Consider the following 19,818-nt stretch of genomic DNA (forward strand, 5'->3'; position numbering starts at 1 on the left):
CTTGACATAGTGTAAGCCGCCCTGAGTCTTCGGAGAAGGGCGGGATATAAATGCAAATAAAAAAAAGCCCTACCCCCAAAATAAGCCCTAGTTAAGATTGTCAGCCAGATGGATGCATTTAGTACCATATTTTCCCCAAAATAAGACATAACCAGAAAATAAGCCCTTTTGGAGCAAAAATTAATATGACTCAGTCTTATTTTTGGGGAAAACATGGTATGCAATTTTTCCCTATTTCCAAGATTGCAGAATCATGCATCACTTGGAAGAGAGAGACTAACATCTTTGGCTCCATCCCAATTTTTTTTAAAAAGGTCAAGAGAACAGAGACCTCATTCTTGGGTCCCCCCCCCCATTTTGAAGCTGGGGCAGAATATTTTTCCCAAGAGAATAATGATCAGCAATTACAGAGAAGAAAGAGCCCGAGGAAGAGGCAAAATCAGAATGCAAGGGGAATGGAGAAGACCGAGAAAATGTAGGATTGAGTTCCAAAAACTGGAAAAGAAAGTTAGTAAAAACAAGTCCTTTGCCATCAAGTTTTGCTTAAGTGGGGGACTGAATAGAGAGAGACACTTAAGGGTACAGCTTTGGTCTTTATCATCTGCTACTTTGAAGAAGTAAGTAGGATTTTCTTCCTTACATAAATGACCAAAGTGCTTCATGCTTTTTCATAATTCCAGTTCCCGAGATAATAAGAGACAGACACAATGTACCAGTGTGAACCATGTTGCGTAGCTGGCTGCCTCGGTCAAGACATCAGGCTCCCTGGCCTAGGAAGATCCATAAACAAAGACCCGTCTGTCTTAGCCAATTTAGACCTACGCTCTAGACAGTGGAAAGAGCCAAACACACACACACACACCCCCATACACACACACACCCATACCCATACACACACACACAAACACTTAGACACCATCTAACAGTCCAAGATGATGACACTAGTCCCTTGTAAAGGACAAGGCAAATGTAGCATCAAATGCAGATGCTCACAGGCAGCCTGCCAGGAACTGAACTTTCCAAAATAGACATGAAAAGGAAGGACCGGTTGGAGAAAATTGAGCTGGCAAGTGGGGTGAAAGGAGAGGTTGGCTGGTATATGAGAGGAAAAAAATGTGGACGTTTTAAAAAGAGAGGAATTCTGTTGCATCAAGATCCACCATCTTGATTTTTTTCTTTAAAAAAAAAAATTATTAAGCTTTTCATCCTTAAAAACAAAATGAAGAAAAAACACAACAACAAAAAAAAACAAAACAAAGCAAAAACACATTAAAAACACATAACAAACATAGCGTTACATATTTTACAGCTTGTCGTATCGGCAATGGTATGTATTCTCTGTTCTTTTTCACTCAATCTTATACATACTTATATTTACATTGGTTTCTATTTAACAATCCAGTAATATACATTTCCTAATTTTAACTTAGTTAGATTAACAATTCAATTTATAATTTTGATTTCTTTTTCCCAACCAATCATATAATTTATTCTACACTTTGTAATATTCCGACTCTTCCCTTTCCTTAATTTCTAACGTCATCCTGTCCATTTCTGCACACTGTAAAATTTTTCGGATTATTATTTCCTCTCCTGGAACATTATTTTGTTTCCATACATACGCTACAGCGATCCTTGCTGCTGTTAATAAATGAAGTATTAAATATTGCAAAGATTTATCCATTTTTGAACTAATTATTCCCGATAGATAAAATTCCGGTTTGAATTCCATTTTTAGTTGGGTAATTCCCTCTAGCCAATTTTTGATTTTTTGCCAATTTTTTTTTATCTTGGGGCACATCCACCACATATATGTGTATGTGCCTAGTTTATACCCACATCTATGTGCCTAGTTTATACCCACATCTCCAACAATTTGGTGGTAAATTTGGGAACATTTTGGCCGGTCTCGCTTGACTTTTTTTTTCATGCACGCCCCATGGACACTCCGGAGACAGCCTGCTGGGAAGCTGCCTCAAAGATGATGTGTTTGAGGATAAGGCCTTTAAAAATCATGTGCTAAGAAATGCCCTTCTGCGTGTTTGGAAAAAATACTCTTATAAATTAAATTATAAGGTTCCTATATGGGCAAGTCCTAGACATACAGTAGAAAATATAAACATAGAACAGAATCAGGAAATGATTACATATAAAGATCTTTTGTATACTGAAAGAGGTAATTTGCAGTTAAAATCTCTGCAAGTATTAAGAGAGGAAGGGAAAAATTATACTTGGTTTCAATATGAGCAACTACGTGCTAGATGGAAGGGAGATCAGAAAATTGGTATAGAGCAGAATGAGGGAAATTTGGTAAAGCAAATTAGAAATCAGTCTCAGGAGCATATAAAGAGATTGTATAATGTGTTACTTGAAATAGATTCTGAAAGGGACTTGGTAAAGGACTGTATGATAAAGTGGGCACAAAATTTTCAGGAGCCAATATTATTGGAAACGTGGGGAAAAATTTGGGTTAGAAATGTTAAATTCACGCAGGCACAGAATCTGAGGGAAAATTTTAGTTAAATGTGTTATAGTTGGCATCTAGATCCTAAAAAATTATCGTGTATGTAGCCAGAAATGCAAGCAAAGTGTTGGAGATGTAATTGTGATGACGCTACATATTTTCACATTTGGTGGACTTGTAAGGACATAAAGGCCTTTTGGATAAAAATTTGGTGGATTTTACAAAATGTTCTGAAAAGAAGATAAAGTTCCTGCCGCAATTTTTCTTGTTGGGAATTATTACGGATTGTACAGTAATTGAGACTAAATTGATTTTAAATCTAATAACTGCAGCAAGATTACTAATAGGACAATATTGGAAGAAAAAGAAGTACCAACAATAGAAGAATGGATATTGAAAGTTGCCAATTTGGCTGAGATGGCGAAGATATCAGCCTTTTTGAAAGACAATACGCAAGAAAGATACTTAAAAGAATGGAAAAAATGGATTGACTATATTCAACGTAGATATCAGACTAAGAGTTATCAGACTGTTTTTGAATGATTATGATGTATTATTTTGATTGCTTTTGGGGAAGTTAGGAATTGATGATTGTAGGGGTATAATTAAGTTGGGACGAAAATTTTTTAGCATATGATTGTTTTATTTTTAACTATACCTTGTGCTCGTTCCGGGAAGTCGGGGGGGGGAGGGGGGTTGCGAAGGGAGAGGGGAGGAGGGGGGGAAAGGGGGAAAAAAAATTGTAAAACTTTTTGAATAAAAAAAAAAAGATGATGTGTTTGGGAAACTTCCTTAAAAGGATTTATGACACAAAGTGACACAGGTGTAAAGTGGTGCCTTCAACTTTTGATGATTAGAAGCAGACGAGGGATTCACATAATTTATCTACCAGTTCGCCCAGCATTAAAAAAGGTGAGCATGCACGCCTTCCTCCTCCGCTCATGTGCCCGGGCTTCTGCTCATGCATTTTGCACACGTGCACGCCTTCCGTGCATGCGTCCGGCCTCAAAAACATGCCTAAATAGGACAGCATAGGGCTGGGGCGCTACCGGTTTGTCCGAACCAGTGTGAACCGGCGCGAACCAGCTGAATACCACCTCTGGATAGAAGGAAAGGTTAGAAAGAGGGAGGGAGGGAGGGAGGGAGGGAAGGAAGGAGGGGAGGGAAGGAAGGAGGAGAGGGAAGGAAGGAAGGAAGGAAGGAAGGAAGGAAGGAAGGAAGGAAGGAAGGAAGGAAGGAAGGAAGGAAGGAAGGAAGAAAGGATCTTTCACTGCTTTTCAAAAGGGCAGATTCCCAGTCTGCATGACATATTTTTTTGGCAGAGGTCCTCACTCTGGTCACCAAACTACCTGCTTCAATGTGCTTCAAAAGAGAGAGAGAGAGACCCGATGCCCATCTTTCACCAGACAAAATGGGTGGCTGGCAATGACTGGGCTTTCTCCAGCACCTCCCTGTGAGGTGGAGCAACTTGTGAAAACAGCTGGAACAGGAGATTAAGGAGACACTGAGGAAGAGTGGAGCCGCTCTACAGAGAGCTATCCCAAAGGTGCTTTTCCAGGAGGCAACTGGACTTCCTTGTTTTTTCTTTGGAAGACGTTTCGCTTCTCAACCAAGAAGCTGCTTCAGCTCTGACGGGATGGTGGGGAATGGAAGGAATTATATTCTTTGCAGACAGTTGGTCCTTTGCATCCTTTGAGAGGGTCGTTGAAGTGCTTGGAGGTTTGTGTGTGTCCTCCTGAGTCTGGTATTACACAGAGATGGGCTTCAAAAATTTTAGCAAGGGGTTCTCTGCCCGGTTGCTGGGTGGGCGTGGCCATGGTGGGCGTGGCCTAGTCGGCCTACTGCACCATGGCGGGGGGGGGGGGCTTGCCCACCAGCTCCATCTTGGTTCCCAGGGAGTGCAGGGAGGCCTCTAGCCTGCAAGCAAGTGAAGTACCACTTTACCTAGCCTCAGTATGGCCAAACTTGGAATATTGCATTCAGTTTTGGTTGCTACGATGTAAAAAAGATATTGAGACTCTAGAAAGAGTGCAGAGAAGAGCAACAAAGACGATTAGGGGACTGGAGGCTAAAACATATGAAGAACGGTTGCAGGAACTGGGTAGGTTTGGTTTAATGAAAAGAAGGACCAGGGGAGACATGATAGTGGTGTTGCAATATCTCAGGGGTTGCCACAGAGAAGAGAGAGTCAAGCTATTCTCCAAAGCACCTGAGGGCAGAACAAGAAGCAATGGCTTGAAACTCATCAAGGAGAGAAACAACTTAGAACTAAGGAGAAATTTCCTGACAGTTAGAACAATTAATCAGTGGAACAACTTGCCTCCCGAAGTTGTGAATGCTCCAACACTGGAAATTTTTAAGACGATGTTGGATAACCATTTGTCTGAAGTAGTGCAGGGTTTCCTGGCTAAGCAGGGGGTTGGACTAGAAGACCTCCAAGGTCCCTTTCAACTCTGTTATTCTATTCTATTCTATTCTATTCTATTCTATTCTATTCTATTCTATTCTATTCTATTCCATTCCACATTCTCTATTCTATTCTATTCTATTCTATTCTATTCTATTCTATTCTATTCTATTCCATTCTATTCCATTCCATTCCATTCCATTCCACATTCTCTATTCTATTCTATTCTATTCTATTCTATTCTATTCTATTCTATTCTATTCTATTCTATTCTATTCTATTCCATTCCATTCCATTCCATTCCATTCCACCCTACTCTACTCTACCCTACCCTACCCAGTCCAATCCAATCCAATCCAATCCAATCCAATCCTCACCTGGTTGACAGAGATGGGTGTCTGCACGACAACTCCTCCAATGATTTCAGTCTTATACGGGTGCCTTCCCGCTTCTGTGGCTAGTGACAAACTTCCATGCTTTGGTACCTGATGGAGAAAATAGGATAAATTACTGTAAGAGATGACCCAACTGAGCTCAAGGCCGGGGGTCACCCATCAACAGTTTGGAATCGCTCCACATTTACAAGAGACCTAAATCCATCCCCTGTGAGTTCCATTGACTCTTACTTAGCACCAATTTGCCTTGACTATGAGTAGATCAGATTTTTTTTTTAAAAAAAAACGTTTTTTATTAAGTTATAAAGTATTATAAAATACAAAATACAAAAGTAAATAAAAGAGCAGTGAGGAGGGAGGGGAAAAGGGAGAGAGAAGTGAGGAAAGGTAGGGAAAAGAAAAGAACAAGAAGCATTGATGCCGACTCTGTTGCAGTAGAATAAAACATTAGCATCAAATCACAGCTTTTTCTTTTTCCATAATAATAGGAACAAGTCATTTCTATAAAGATCAGTCAATCTCATCTGTAAGACTCAAAGCCAGAGTTACATTCTTCTCCACATCAAGCATGAAGTTCAGAAGAGGTTTCCATGTGGAAACCAAAATACTTAGGTTGTTTTCTTTAAAACAATCCCTCCAAGACAGAGTGGCTGTGGATGCCGGCATCCCGATACAGTCAGCTAAATCCGCGGCTGACCATCGGTGGCGGGTCATTGGCCCCGATGGAAAGGGTCCGCAACTTAGGCGTCCTCCTGGACGAACGGCTGTCTCTAGAAGACCATTTGACGGCCGTCTCCAGGAGAGCGTTCTACCAGGTTCGCCTGGTACGCCAGTTGCGCCCCTTTCTGGACCGGGATGCCCTATGCACGGTCACTCACGCACTCGTGACGTCTCGTCTGGATTACTGCAATGCTCTCTACATGGGGCTCCCCTTGAAGGGCATCCGGAGGCTGCAGTTAGTCCAGAATGCGGCTGCGTGGGTGATAGATGGAGCCCCTCGTGGCTCCCGTATAACACCCATCCTGCGCAGGCTGCACTGGCTACCTGTGGCTTTCCGGGTGCGCTTCAATGTTTTGGTGACCACCTTTAAAGCGCTCCATGGCATTGGGCCGGGCTACTTACGGGACCGCCTACTGCTACCGAATATCTCTCACCGACCCGTGCGCTCTCACAGAGAGGGTCTCCTCAGGGTGCCGTCGGCGCGGCAATGTCGTCTGGCGACGCCCAGGGGGAGGGCCTTCTCTGTGGGGGCCCCCACCCTCTGGAATGAACTACCCCGGACTTCGCCAGCTCGGACCTCCGGACCTTCCGCTGGCTTAAAACGTATTTATTTAATTGTGCAGGGCTGAGCTAGATTTTAAATTATTGGTTTTAAATTGGGTTTTATTTGATATTTTAATTCTAAATTTACGGGCTTTTTAGAATCAGTTTTTTAATTGTTTTATATTGTATTTATATGTCTTTTAAATGCCTGTACACCGCCCTGAGTCCTTCGGGAGATAGGGCGGTATATAAATTTGAATAAATAAATAAATAAATAAATAAATAAATAATCAGAGTAGTCAGTTTTGCCATTTCAGCCAACTCCATCAACTTCTGCAAACCATGCTAGGAATCGAAGTGCCCTTCCATTTTTGCCCATACAACAGTTTTGCCACTGTCAACGTACATAGTAACAAAGTTCTAAAGTTTTTTTCTCCAGGTCTTTTTCCATTAGGCCTGAAAGTAAAAAATTCTGGTATTATTTCCATCTCCATTTTCAGGATTTTCTGTGTTAAAGAGTGTGAATCATACTCCAATTTATTTATTTATTTTGCTTTATCACAGAGTAGATCAGATTTTTGTGTATAGATAGCACGAAATAAATGTGTCGTACTTTTGAACTCTATCCTGGCTCCTGGTTTATTGTTAAGTTTACATCAGATGCCCCAAAACTAATCAGTGGCAACTCAAAATCTGCCAGCATCTTTCTGCAACCTTCCAATTTTCTCAGCGATTGTGCTGTACCAATTGCCAGAGATGTCTGAAACAAGCTAGGGTCATTGTAAATACCACCAGACTTGAAATCTTAGGTCTAGAAAGCCTCGAACTACGTCGTCTACATTTCGACCTATGCTTAATACATAAAATTATTTATCAAAACGTTCTACCTGTAAATGAGTACTTTAATTTCAACCATAATAACACAAGGGCCATCCATAGATTTAAACTCAATGTAATTCGCTCTAATCTTAATTGTAGGAAATATGACTTTTGCAATAGAGTAGTAAATGTCTGGAACAATCTACCTGATCCTGTTGTTAGTCTCTCTAATCCCCATAGCTTTTACCGTAAACTGTCTACTGTGGATCTTTCATGTTTCTTAAGAGGTCCCTAAGGGGACGTGCATAAGCGCACTAGCGTGCCTACCAGGGATGAAATCTAAGAATTTTCCCTACCGGTTCTGTGGGCGTGGCTTAATTGGTGGGTGTGGCCTGGTGGTCAGGTGACTGAATGGGCATAGCCAATAATGATAAATAATAAAAATAATAAAATATACAAAACTTGGGAGCGCAATGGTCTACCTTCTTTAAAAATAGAGGCACCGGTCTACCAATTGCCTTTTAACATAATATCAGAGTTGGAAGGGACCTTGGAGGTCTTCTAGTCCAACCCCCTGCCCAGGCAGGAAACCCTACACCATTTCAGACAAATGGCTATCCAACATTTTCTTAAAAATTTCCAGTGTTGGAGCATTCACAACTTTTTGGGAGGCATCGGTCTACCTTATTAAAAATAGAGGCACCAGTCTACTAGATGCCTACAGCACTGATCAGCTATAGTGCGACCCTTTGAAGCGCCGCGGCAATCATTTAAGGCCCTTTGCAGCTATATCACCACCGAGCGCTTCAGGGACAGAGAAGAGGAACAGTGAGATATGGATGGGGCAGGGATTTTTTGCTACCAGTTCTCCGAACCACCCGCCCCCACCGCTACCGGATCGCACGATCCGGTCCGAACCAGGAGCATTTCACCCCTCATGCCTATTATCCCTGTCCTACTGTTCCCAATTATATGTAATCATTCTATGTGTTTATGGCTATGTTTTGCCTATTTATATCCTTTTTTTGTGTGTGTGTGCCAAATTGTTTTCATGTGTCCATGTCTGTGTCTACTCTGTTACTTGTTTTCTTGTATTTGTTGACAAATAATAAAATAAATAAATAAATAAATGCTCTGAAATAGAAGGAACCCTGAAAATTCAATTAGATGCTTGGTTCAGATTCCTGTGGCCTTCCTTTTCACCCGCTGAAATACTGGCACATATACAAACAAGAAGTAACATTTGTTTAGCAGAGATGAGTAAATTAACATTTGAAATTAGAGAACGAGAAGATAAACAATATTATAAAATATGGGATTTATTCTATAATTGGTTAAATGGAAAGGTATGTTAGGAAAAATGAGTATAAGATATATTTATGGAAGAGATGATTATTTTGTGAATGCACAGGAAGATATGTTAACACCCTTACAGCACGTTGTAATGGAATTGATTTGATGAGTTTTTTTATTTTATGTTTAAAAATAAATAAAATTTTTCAAAAAAAAGAAGAAGTAACATTTGTTTGCCTGTTAAAAGAAAACATTATATGCCTTTGAAACAAGATCAAATCATTTTGCTCATTTATAAAGGTGGGACTAGAAGCATTTGTACAGCGGCCGTTGGTATAATTTGTAGTATCCAAAGTTATTGATTTTTTTTAAATCATCCCAAGGGAAATTATTGCAAGAAATATTTTTATACTCTCATTCCTTTATTTGGATTCTGCCACTGTTTCGTGCAGCTTGGATTTCTTGTGATACCTTGGCATTTTAAGAATTCAGTCCGTGCTTGAACATAGAATAATAGAGTTGAAAGGGACCCTGGAGATCTTCTAGTCCAACCCCCTGCTTGAGCAAGGAGATCATATACCATTTCAGACAAGGTTGTCCAGTCTCTTGGTTGTCCAGTGATGGAGCACCCAAAACTTCTGAAGGCACCATTACAAATAAACAGAATGTACCCTGTTTTTCCCAAAATAAGACATCCCCCGATAATAAGCCCAATCGGGCTTTAGAGCGCATGGCAATAAGGCCAAACACTTATTTCAGGGTTCAAAAAAAAATATAAGGCAGGGTCTTATTTTCGGGGAAACATAGTAATGTTCCACTGTTTGATTGCTCTACCCATCAGGAATTTTTATCCTTAGGTTGCTTCTCTCCTTGGTTACTTTCCATCCACTGTTTCTCATCTTGCCTTTGGTGCTACTGGAAAATAGGTTGAACCCCCTCATCTTTGTAGGAGCCCCTCAAATCTTGAAACACTGCTACTATGTCTCGAAACACTGCTACCATGTCTCCCCTAGTCCTTCTTTTCATTAGGTTAAACCAGGGGTCTGCAAACTTGGCTCTTTTAAGACTTGTGGACTTCAACTCCCAGTTTTGCTGGCTGAGGAATTCTTGGGAGTTGAAGTCCACAAGTCTTAAAAGAGCCAAGTTTGTAGACCCCTGGGTTAGACATACCCAATTCCTGCAGCCCTTCTTCATATGTTTTAGTCTCCAGTCCCCTAATCATCTTTGTTGCTCTTCTCTATACTCTTTCCAGAGTCTCAACATCTTTTTTTGTAGTGTGGTGTCCAAAACTGGATGCAGTATTCCAGGTTTGGCCATACTGAAGCTATGTAAAGTGGTACTTTACTTTCTTGCAGGCTAAAGGCCTCCCTGCACTTACCTGGGAGCCAAAACCAGGCAGTTGGGGACTCCTGGAGGGGGCGGGGTGGGAAGGGGCGGAGCCAGCCAGCAATTTAACTATCGGTTCGCCCAAAATGGCTGAATCCCACCACTGCTTGCAGCCCATTTATAGTTCTTAAGATACAAAGACATTTTTTGCAGGCTATGAAACTAATCTTCCTTATTGGCTGATGGAGGGAGAAAAATTTCTCTGGTCATCAGGCTGACCTAGGAACAAACTTCCGAGGGAATTATAAAAGAGCTCTGAAGTCACTCAAGAGAAATCCAGTCTCAGAGGGATGATTTGATGGCTCATCTTCATAAGGTAAAGGTAAAGGTTCCCCTCGCACATATGTGCTAGTCATTGCTGACTCTAGGGGACAGTGCTCATCTCCATTTCAAAGCCAAAGAGCCAGCGCTGTCCGAAGACGTCTCCGTGGCCATGTGGCCGGCATGACTCAATGCCAAAGGCGCATGGAACACTGTTACTTTCCCACCAAAAGTGGTCCCTATTTTTCTACTTGCATTTTTTTACTTGCTTTTGAACTGCTAGGTTGGCAGAAGCTGGGACAAGTAATGGGAGCTCACCCCGTTACGTGGCAGCACTAGGGATTCGAACGGCCAAGCTGCCAACCTTTCGATTGACAAGCTCAACGTCCTAGCCCCTGAGCCACCGCATCCCTTCTTTATATTAAAGTCAATATTATCTCTCAGCACCTTCTCTTCGCCTTCCTTTGAGACTCTGGGGCTTTGTTTTTTTTTCCTATTCCCTCAGCGTAAGCTGTTATTTAATTGCAAAAAAATCCCGACGTTGTCATCAATTTGCCCTGTCAAATTTAGCAGTGCCACGACAAATAAACAGAATGTAAAAAGCCTCAAACAACGTCCCCGGCTGAAGAAGAAAACAGTAGACGTGTAATCCCAAACAGCCTGCACCATCATAAATAAATAAATGTCTCTAAAGTTCCATCAGGCTGTTTTTGGATGCTGATGCCATTCCTTCATGTGGCTTCCGCTCGAGGAAAATAAAATAAAATAAGGGACCACAGAAATAACAGCCGCTATTTCCAATCTGCTCGATTTGTTGGACTATAGCTCCCATCTGTCCCTGCCAATACACTCAGCGATGGAGCTGCAAAAAGATGACGGGAGCCAAACTGAGGATGATGGTAGTGGGGAGCTCCACTATGCTATGAGGCCTGTTTGAGAAGAGGAAGCATCCTTGAATTTGGCCTCTAGATATTCTCCGTCATCCAAGTCATGGTTGTCTCAAAGGGGCTTTTTTTCAGGAGGCAACTGGACTTCCTTGTGTTTTTTTTTTGGAAGACGTTTCGCTTCTCATCCAAGAAGCTTCTTCCAGCTCTGACTGGATGGTGGGGAATGGAAGGATTTATAGTCCTTGCAGACAGCTGGCCATTCGCATCCTTTTAGAGGGTCGCTGGAAGCGCTTGGAGGTTTGTCTGTGTCTTCCTGAGTCTGGTATTACACAGAGGTGGGCTTCAAAAATTTTAGCAAGGGGTTCCCTGCCCGGTTGCTGGGTGGGCGTGGCTATGGTGGCCACGGCCTAGTTGGCCTACTGCACTATGGTGAGGGGGTTTGCCCTCCCCAGGCTCCGGAGGCTTTCCTCAAGTCTCCAGGAGAGCAAAAATGGCCTCCTCAGGCTCCGGAGGCTCGAATTCCCTGTAGGCCCATTTTTCGCATGCCCTGCACTTACCTGCATCCAAAATGGGCTGCGTGGGGACTCCTGAGTGGGGCAGGGCCAGCCAGGAGTGGGATTTGGGCTGTTCTCCAAACTGCACAGGATCTTAGCTAGAGGTTCTTCCCGAACCCCTGCGAAGCCCTAGCAGCCCACCCCTGGTATAATAGCAAATGAGTACATCTAAGCTTTCTTTTTAAATATTTAAAATCTGCCAGTAGTGTTTAAACAGAATCCGGCAACTTCTTCCTAGCGCTGAGATGTTTTGCTAGCATGTTCCAAAGCCTTTAGACCACAATCCATTCAAGGATGAAAGCTTTCGCTAGAGAATTAATACTGCCTAATTCAGTGTTAGATCATAAGCCAGTCCTGCGTTAAGGCTAACATCAGAGCCAAGACTCATAAATGACCTAATCTTCTGACGTCAGCATCTTATTCCATCTTCAGTAACTTGAAGCCAAGTTTCCTGTTATTATCATCATCTTCTTCTTCTTCTTCTTCTTCTTCTTCTTCTTCTTCTTCTTCTTCTTCTTCTTCTTCTTCTTCTTCTTCTTCTTCTTCTTCTTCTTCTTCTTCTTCTCCTCCTTCTCCTTCTCCTTCTCCTTCTCCTTCTTCTCCTTCTTCTTATTATTTTTCTCCCTGAGGAACTAAAACTTTGTTTTGCTACAACCTTTTTTTGGACGGTATGTTGCAGTCAACTTCATATGTAGTAGCCCTTGTCTTAGTTACAACAGTTCATTTAGTGACCATGCAAAGTTACCACGGCATGGAAAAAAGTGACTTATGACCGTTTTTCACAATTACAACCACTGCAGTATCTCCCATGGTCCCATGGTCATATTTTCTGCAATCAAGATTGGAACGGTTCACATTAAGCTTAAATCTATTGTGTGCTCGTGTATTGTTGTAATTGAAGCTGAAGTAGTCTTCAACAGGAAGGACGTTGTAACAGATGATTCTATAAGTTAAACTCAGATCATGTGGGAATGGAGATTTTGCAGCATCCTTCCCCTGCCATGCCCACCAAGCCCCCGCTCACAGAACTGGTAGTAAAAAAATTTGGATTTCACCACCGCTCCCAGGAGCTATAGGGACCGAAGTACCATTCATGGCCATTTGCATGGACTTCTGTAGGTCAATTGCACAGCTATACCTAACAGCAAGCGGCATCTATCCTCTTCTTTCTATGAGCACAGTTCTTGCTTGCCTTTTTCCATCTGATAGCAGCAATTCCTAGCTACACTTTGGTGTCTGACGCTGGGTGGATTCTATCCCTCGGACAAGCAAAGGGCTGGGCTGGTAAAACTGGCTTTTTACTAGGCTAACACCCCAAAGGACTCTTTCTGCGTCTGATCCAGCATGGAGCATTTTCAAACCACACTGAAGCATCCATGTACCAGTGAAGTTCAAAGCCAACTGAAAATCTGGTGCCAAAGCAGCGATGGGAGGTGAATCAGAGCCAAAAATAGAGTCAATCTGCCAGATCAACCTACAGTTCTATCTCATACTTCAATCTCCTTTTTCCTAGTGGCCAAACCAACGCTTCAGTGAAGACTACAAGGGAAACATTAAGGAATGTGCTGTGACCTGCAACAACTGGAACCCCTGAGCCAATTGCCTTCTCTCTGCAAAGCCACTCACTGGCTACTACCCTATGGCCTTAGAGGTTAGCACACACATATGTACTACAAACGTTGACAGCAGCAAAACTACTGTATGCGCAAAAATGGAAGGACACTTTGATACCTACCATGGAAGAAAGGCTGCGGAAGTTGAAGGAGTTGGCTGAAATGGCAAAACTGACTATGGTTAAAGAAAAGAACCTAAGTTTGAAAAGAACCTAAGAACCTACTTTGCTCAATAGTAGTAACTGTGAGAGGGATCTTGGAGTCCTAGTGGCAACCATTTAGATATGAGCCAGCAGTGTGCAGCAGCTGCCAAAAAAGCCAACACAGTTCTGGGCTGCATAAACAGAGGGATAGAATCAAGATCATGTGAAGTGTTAATACCACTTTATAATGCCTTGGTAAGGCCACACTTGGAATATTGCATTCAGTTTTGGTCGCTACGATGTAAAAAGGACGTTGAGACTCTAGAAAGAGTGCAGAGAAGAGCAACAAAGATGATTAGGGGACTGGAGGCTAAAACATATGAAGAACGGTTGCAGGAATTCGGTATGCCTAGTTTAATGAAAAGAAGGACTAGGGGAGACATGATAGCAGTCTTCCAATATCTCAGGGGTTGCCACAAAGAAGAGGGAGTCAAACTATTCTCCAAAGCACCTGAGGGTAGAACAAGAAGCAATGGGTGGAAACTGATCAAGGAGAGAAGGAACCTAGAACTAAGGAGAAATTTCCTGACAGAACTATCAGTGGAACAACTTGCCTGCAGAAGTTGTAAATGCTCCAACACTGGAGAAACAGTGGATAGATGTTGGATAGCCATTTGTCTGAAATGGTGTAGGTTTCTTGCCTGGGCAGGGGGTTGGACTAGAAGACCTCCAAGGTCCCTTCCAACTCTGATATTATTATAAGTACTTTGGTTTAAGTAAACCATGACTTAGAGCAATGGGTGAAGTTGGTTCGCACATTAGTGGTTACCAGTGTATTTTAGGACAATGATTGTTGCAAGCAAACAAGATTTTATGGAAAAAGGGAATTTTTTTCATTGTCCTAGCAATCAAGTTCAATAAGTGTGGAGTGCCCACTCCAAATTTATTACATGGAATGGAGACGGTTCCAACTGCTTTTTTCTTTCCATCATGCAAAATAATCTAAATGCTTTATTATAGCCTTCTGTTCTACCTTTGCAATTAAGCACAATAGAGTTTTTGTCCCTACAAGAAGTGTGAGGAAAGAGAGATAAGGTAGATAATGCCTTCTCCAGCACTGATTGGCAGCAGAAGACCTGTTTGCCTAGATGGACTTGATCAAGTGTAGATGGGCATGTTTGGATAATGGTGGATGCTGGGATAGAGATATTAAATAGTTGGAAGTTGTTCAAGCGATCAGTCTCAGGTGTGGAGGTTGCTTGAGCTATTTCTGAAAGCAGGTCTACCAATCGTCTAGAGTCTAACAGACAAGAAGAATGCTGTCTACCAGCTTCCTATAAGACTATAAACTTCTTCCGCTAAATACCAAACTGACAGGCTGGTGAGACAGAAGAAGGCTAAAACTCTTGGCTGCCCTCTAGGCCATCAACTTATCAACTGGATTATTTTTTTGGACAGAAATCTTCCAGTCTTAAAGAAGACTGAGAGACAGTTTTGCTATTCTTCCTGTCCCTTGGGTTAGTAACCAAAACTCTGGTCCCAGCTCTCCAATACCTCAAACCGGTTAACCTAGAAATAAGGAGAAATTTTCTGGCAGTGAGAACAATCAACCAATGGAGCTTGCCTTCAGAAGTTGTCATCACTGGAAGCTTTCAAGAAGAAACTGGTCTGCCACTTGTCAGAAATAGTGTAGGGTCTCCTGCTTGAGCAGGGGGTTTGGCTAGAAGACCTACAAAATCCCTTCCAACTCTGTTATTTCGTTAATCTGTTAAACTATTGCAAGGGAACACCAGTACCAACTGGCTGCCCCAAAAAATATCCCACAAAGTATGCAGAATTGCAAATGTGGAGACTGGAGATATTGCTTGCAAAGGAAAACATAATTAGGCCTTCTATAAGAAGGTTCCTTCTGAAGGGGCCCAAAAACCTTAATCATAATCATAATAACAGAGTTGGAAGGGACCTTGGAGGTCTTCTAGTCCAACCCCTGCCCAGGCAGAAAACCCTACACCATTTCAGACAAATGTTTATCCAACATTTTCTTAAAAATTTCCAGTGTTGGAGCATTTACAACTTCTGCAGCCAAATTGTTCCACTGATTAATTCAGGGGTGTCCAAACTTGGTCCCTTTAAGACTTTTGGACTTCAACTCCCAGAGTCCCTCAGCCAGCAAGCTGGCTGAGGAACTCTGGGAGTTGAAGTCCAAAAGTCTTAAAGGGACCAAGTTTGGACACCCCTGGATTAATTGTTCCCACTGTCAGGAAATTTCTCCTTAGTTCTAAGTTGCTTCTCTCCTTGATTAGTTTCCACCCATTGCTTCTTGTTCTACCCTCAGGTGCTTTGGAGAATAGTTTGACTCCCTCTTCTTTGTGGCAACCCCTGAGATATTGGGACACTACTATCATGTCTCCCCTAGTCCTTCTTTTCATTAAACTAGACATAGCCAGTTCCTGCAACCATTCTTCATATGTTTTAGCCTCCAGTCCCCTAATCATCTTTGTTGCTATTCTCTGCACTCTTTCTAGAGAGAAGACCTTACATGAAATGGCCATCAAGAGCATCTATCGCTAATCAGAATGGAGGGGAATGTGGCTGCAACAGCATCCATTGGCCAACTGGGTGGAGACCCTGCCTTTAACAAAACAAAGCATTACGGAAGTTGGAGAACACCATCTTTGATGCAGAACAACAACAACAGCTGTCCTTGTGGCTGGCCAATGACAAGTTAAGGGCGACATCACACATCTGTGCCCTCCATAAATGGTTAGTGGAGCATCACATAAAAAAATATGGGTGGGCATGACGACTCTATAAGCCCAGCCAATGTTATGTATCAGTTCCGTTTTGGCTTGATTAGCCAAACGTCTCTCCGATTCATCACTCTGGTCGCAATTGCGAAAAGTCAAGCTTGGCTAATTCAAAGGGAAGTCACCTGCAGAAACGGGAAGTAAACCTGTAACAGCCTAACTTCTTGTTTCGCAAGTGGCCGAGATAGGTTACAACATTGAGCAGAAGGGATAAAACCAGGCAGGCTGTAGACTGAGGCTGCAAAGACTTTTCTGTGGCAGATGTTCCTTCCCAGGTTCTGTGGAAGGGCAGGGTGGAGCTGTTTGTTGCCAAGTGGTAAAGATAGGGAGACAAACTAGTCCAGATAAGTCTGAACTTTGAGGGGAGGTGGGGGGGTTCCTCCAATCTGCCAGGCTGTCTTGTCTGCGTTTGGACTTTGTCACCATTCTGTGACACAGATTTTCAATGCAACAAAAACACTGGAGAGGAGATTACAGATTAACAGAGTTGGAAGGGACCTTATAGGTCATCTAGTCCAACCCCCCTGCCCAAGCAGGAGACCCTACACCATTTCTGACAAATAGCAGTCCAATCTCTTCTTGAAAGCCTCCAATGATGAAGCTCTCACAACTTCCGGAGGCAACTTCTGTTCCATGGGTTGACTGTTCTCACTGTCCTTATTTCTAGGTTGAATCTCTCCTAGCTCCATTTCCATCCATTGCTTCTTGTCTGGCCTTCAGGTGCCTTGGAAAATAGCTTGAACCCCCTCCTCTCTATGGCAGCCCCTCAAACATTGGAACCCTGCTATCCTGTCTCCTCTGGTCCTTCTCTTCACTAGACTAGCCATGCCCAGTTCCTGCAATCGTTCTTCAAATGTTTTAGCCTCAGTCCCTAATCATCTTTGTTGCTATTCTCTGCACTCTTTCTAGAGAGAAGACCTTACATGAAATGGCCATCAAGAGCATCTATCGCTAATCAGAATGGAGGGGAATGTGGCTGCAACAGCATCCATTGGCCAACTGGGTGGAGACCCTGCCTTTAACAAAACAAAGCATTACGGAAGTTGGAGAACACCATCTTTGATGCAGAACAACAACAACAGCTGTCCTTGTGGCTGGCCAATGACAAGTTAAGGGCGACATCACACATCTGTGCCCTCCATAAATGGTTAGTGGAGCATCACATAAAAAAATATGGGTGGGCATGACGACTCTATAAGCCCAGCCAATGTTATGTATCAGTTCCGTTTTGGCTTGATTAGCCAAACGTCTCTCCGATTCATCACTCTGGTCGCAATTGCGAAAAGTCAAGCTTGGCTAATTCAAAGGGAAGTCACCTGCAGAAACGGGAAGTAAACCTGTAACAGCCTAACTTCTTGTTTCGCAAGTGGCCGAGATAGGTTACAACATTGAGCAGAAGGGATAAAACCAGGCAGGCTGTAGACTGAGGCTGCAAAGACTTTTCTGTGGCAGATGTTCCTTCCCAGGTTCTGTGGAAGGGCAGGGTGGAGCTGTTTGTTGCCAAGTGGTAAAGATAGGGAGACAAACTAGTCCAGATAAGTCTGAACTTTGAGGGGAGGTGGGGGGGTTCCTCCAATCTGCCAGGCTGTCTTGTCTGCGTTTGGACTTTGTCACCATTCTGTGACACAGATTTTCAATGCAACAAAAACACTGGAGAGGAGATTACAGATTAACAGAGTTGGAAGGGACCTTATAGGTCATCTAGTCCAACCCCCCTGCCCAAGCAGGAGACCCTACACCATTTCTGACAAATAGCAGTCCAATCTCTTCTTGAAAGCCTCCAATGATGAAGCTCTCACAACTTCCGGAGGCAACTTCTGTTCCATGGGTTGACTGTTCTCACTGTCCTTATTTCTAGGTTGAATCTCTCCTAGCTCCATTTCCATCCATTGCTTCTTGTCTGGCCTTCAGGTGCCTTGGAAAATAGCTTGAACCCCCTCCTCTCTATGGCAGCCCCTCAAACATTGGAACCCTGCTATCCTGTCTCCTCTGGTCCTTCTCTTCACTAGACTAGCCATGCCCAGTTCCTGCAATCGTTCTTCAAATGTTTTAGCCTCCAGTCCCCTAATCATCTTGCTTGCTCTTCTCTGCACTTTTTCTAGAGTCTCAACATCTTTTTGTTGTGTCATATATAACCTCCCTCCAGATGAAATGGCCTGCCTTCTCGCTTTTCCCTGAGGATGTTTAGTGGAAGACAGATCGGGAAGCCCAGCTGATGCAAGAGAAGAGAGAAGACCTACCGTAATCTTGCTGGCGGTGTTCAACGCTTCCACCCAGTCTTGCAGATCTTTTTGGTCATTTGCTTGCAAGACATAGCGCTGAGACAAGGCGTTGATAACTGCAGATATAAAAGATCATGGTCAAGAGCTGTGCATCACTTCAAAGAGGGCGCATGGTTGTCCGCAGTAGCAACCTTCCAGCTTCTACCGCGTTTCCCCAAAAATAAGACCCTGTCTTAAATAAATATTTTGCCACTGTTGTGGTCCGTCAGCAGCCTATGGAGCTGGCAACAGAGTCAGACAGCAATGAGGTTGAGGTGGGGCCAGGGCCATCGGCGAGTGAGGTGCGGACTCCAGAGCCTCCAGAGACTGATAGTAGTGAGGCAGAGGAACAGGAGGAGCCTGTTCCTAATGCACACATGAGAAGAGCTGCCAGAAGGCAAGAGCAACTCAAGCAGAGAAGACAACTAGGGAGTAGGGCCACGAGATGATTGGCCCCTCCCATAAGGCTTAAAAGACCAGCAATGGTGTTTGGGCTCTTTGCTGGAAAACAACGTTGATAGACTGGCTCCTTGTCTTGCTGCATTTGTTTCTTGTTGGCGTCTTCTGCTTTTGAACTTTTGCCAAGAAAAGCCTTTGGCAGTTTGCCTAATTAGACCAAGGTTGGTGATAAGACTGAAGATTTGTGTTAGGAAGAATTTGCTTTGATTTAGTTTGGACGACGCTGAATATGAGTTAATTCTCAGCTGTTCTAATAAAGTCTGTTTGTTTTTGAACTGATTGTGTCTACTACTACCTACTTGGGCCTGGGTCACAACACCCCCAAAATAAGACATCCCCTGATAATAAGCCCAATCGGGCTTTTGAACGCATGGCAATAAGGCCAAGCGCTAATTTCAGGGTCCAAAAAAATATAAGACAGGGTCTTATTTTCGGGGAAACATGGTACTTTCAGGATAGGTCATATTTTCGGGGAAAGAGGGTAGAAGGAGCCATATTCTTCTTCAGTTCTCCACTCCTCATTCGCTGCTCCATGAACCAGTTTCAATTTCCACCAGAAGCTCTCACTGCATGGCCCACCACCCCAGGAAATCCAGAGGATGAGTTCAAAGCCCCCCCCTTTTTTTTGTGATCCTGAGAGCTTTGCCAAATTTTGCTGCTGAGATTCAACAGCACAATTCTTCAGAGGAAAGGAGAGCACTATTGTGCCCAGCTCCTTGAAGCAACAAATGAGTTATGCATTTAATACACATCTCCTGCCATATAAAAAAGACAATTTAATAACTTGAGGAGGTTTTTGTTTTGTT

The 19,818-nt window shown here is 43.0% G+C and overlaps 1 protein-coding gene across 5 annotated transcripts in view; it reads right to left on the reverse strand.

The window, feature by feature from the left end:
- PLEKHA2 (pleckstrin homology domain containing A2) overlaps positions 1-19,818 on the reverse strand; it is a 115,725-nt gene that overhangs the window by 30,929 nt on the left and 64,978 nt on the right. For all 5 annotated transcript variants that reach the window (XM_058194486.1, XM_058194488.1, XM_058194485.1 and 2 more), the window contains 2 exons: positions 18,533-18,630; positions 5,249-5,356 (listed from right to left, as the gene is read on the reverse strand). In XM_058194486.1, coding sequence (XP_058050469.1) covers positions 5,249-5,356; positions 18,533-18,630 — 206 coding nt within the window. The remainder of the gene's footprint in view (positions 1-5,248; positions 5,357-18,532; positions 18,631-19,818) is intronic.

The sequence above is a fragment of the Ahaetulla prasina genome, chromosome 9 (assembly GCF_028640845.1).
Source record: "Ahaetulla prasina isolate Xishuangbanna chromosome 9, ASM2864084v1, whole genome shotgun sequence".
Lineage (NCBI taxonomy): Eukaryota > Metazoa > Chordata > Lepidosauria > Squamata > Colubridae > Ahaetulla > Ahaetulla prasina.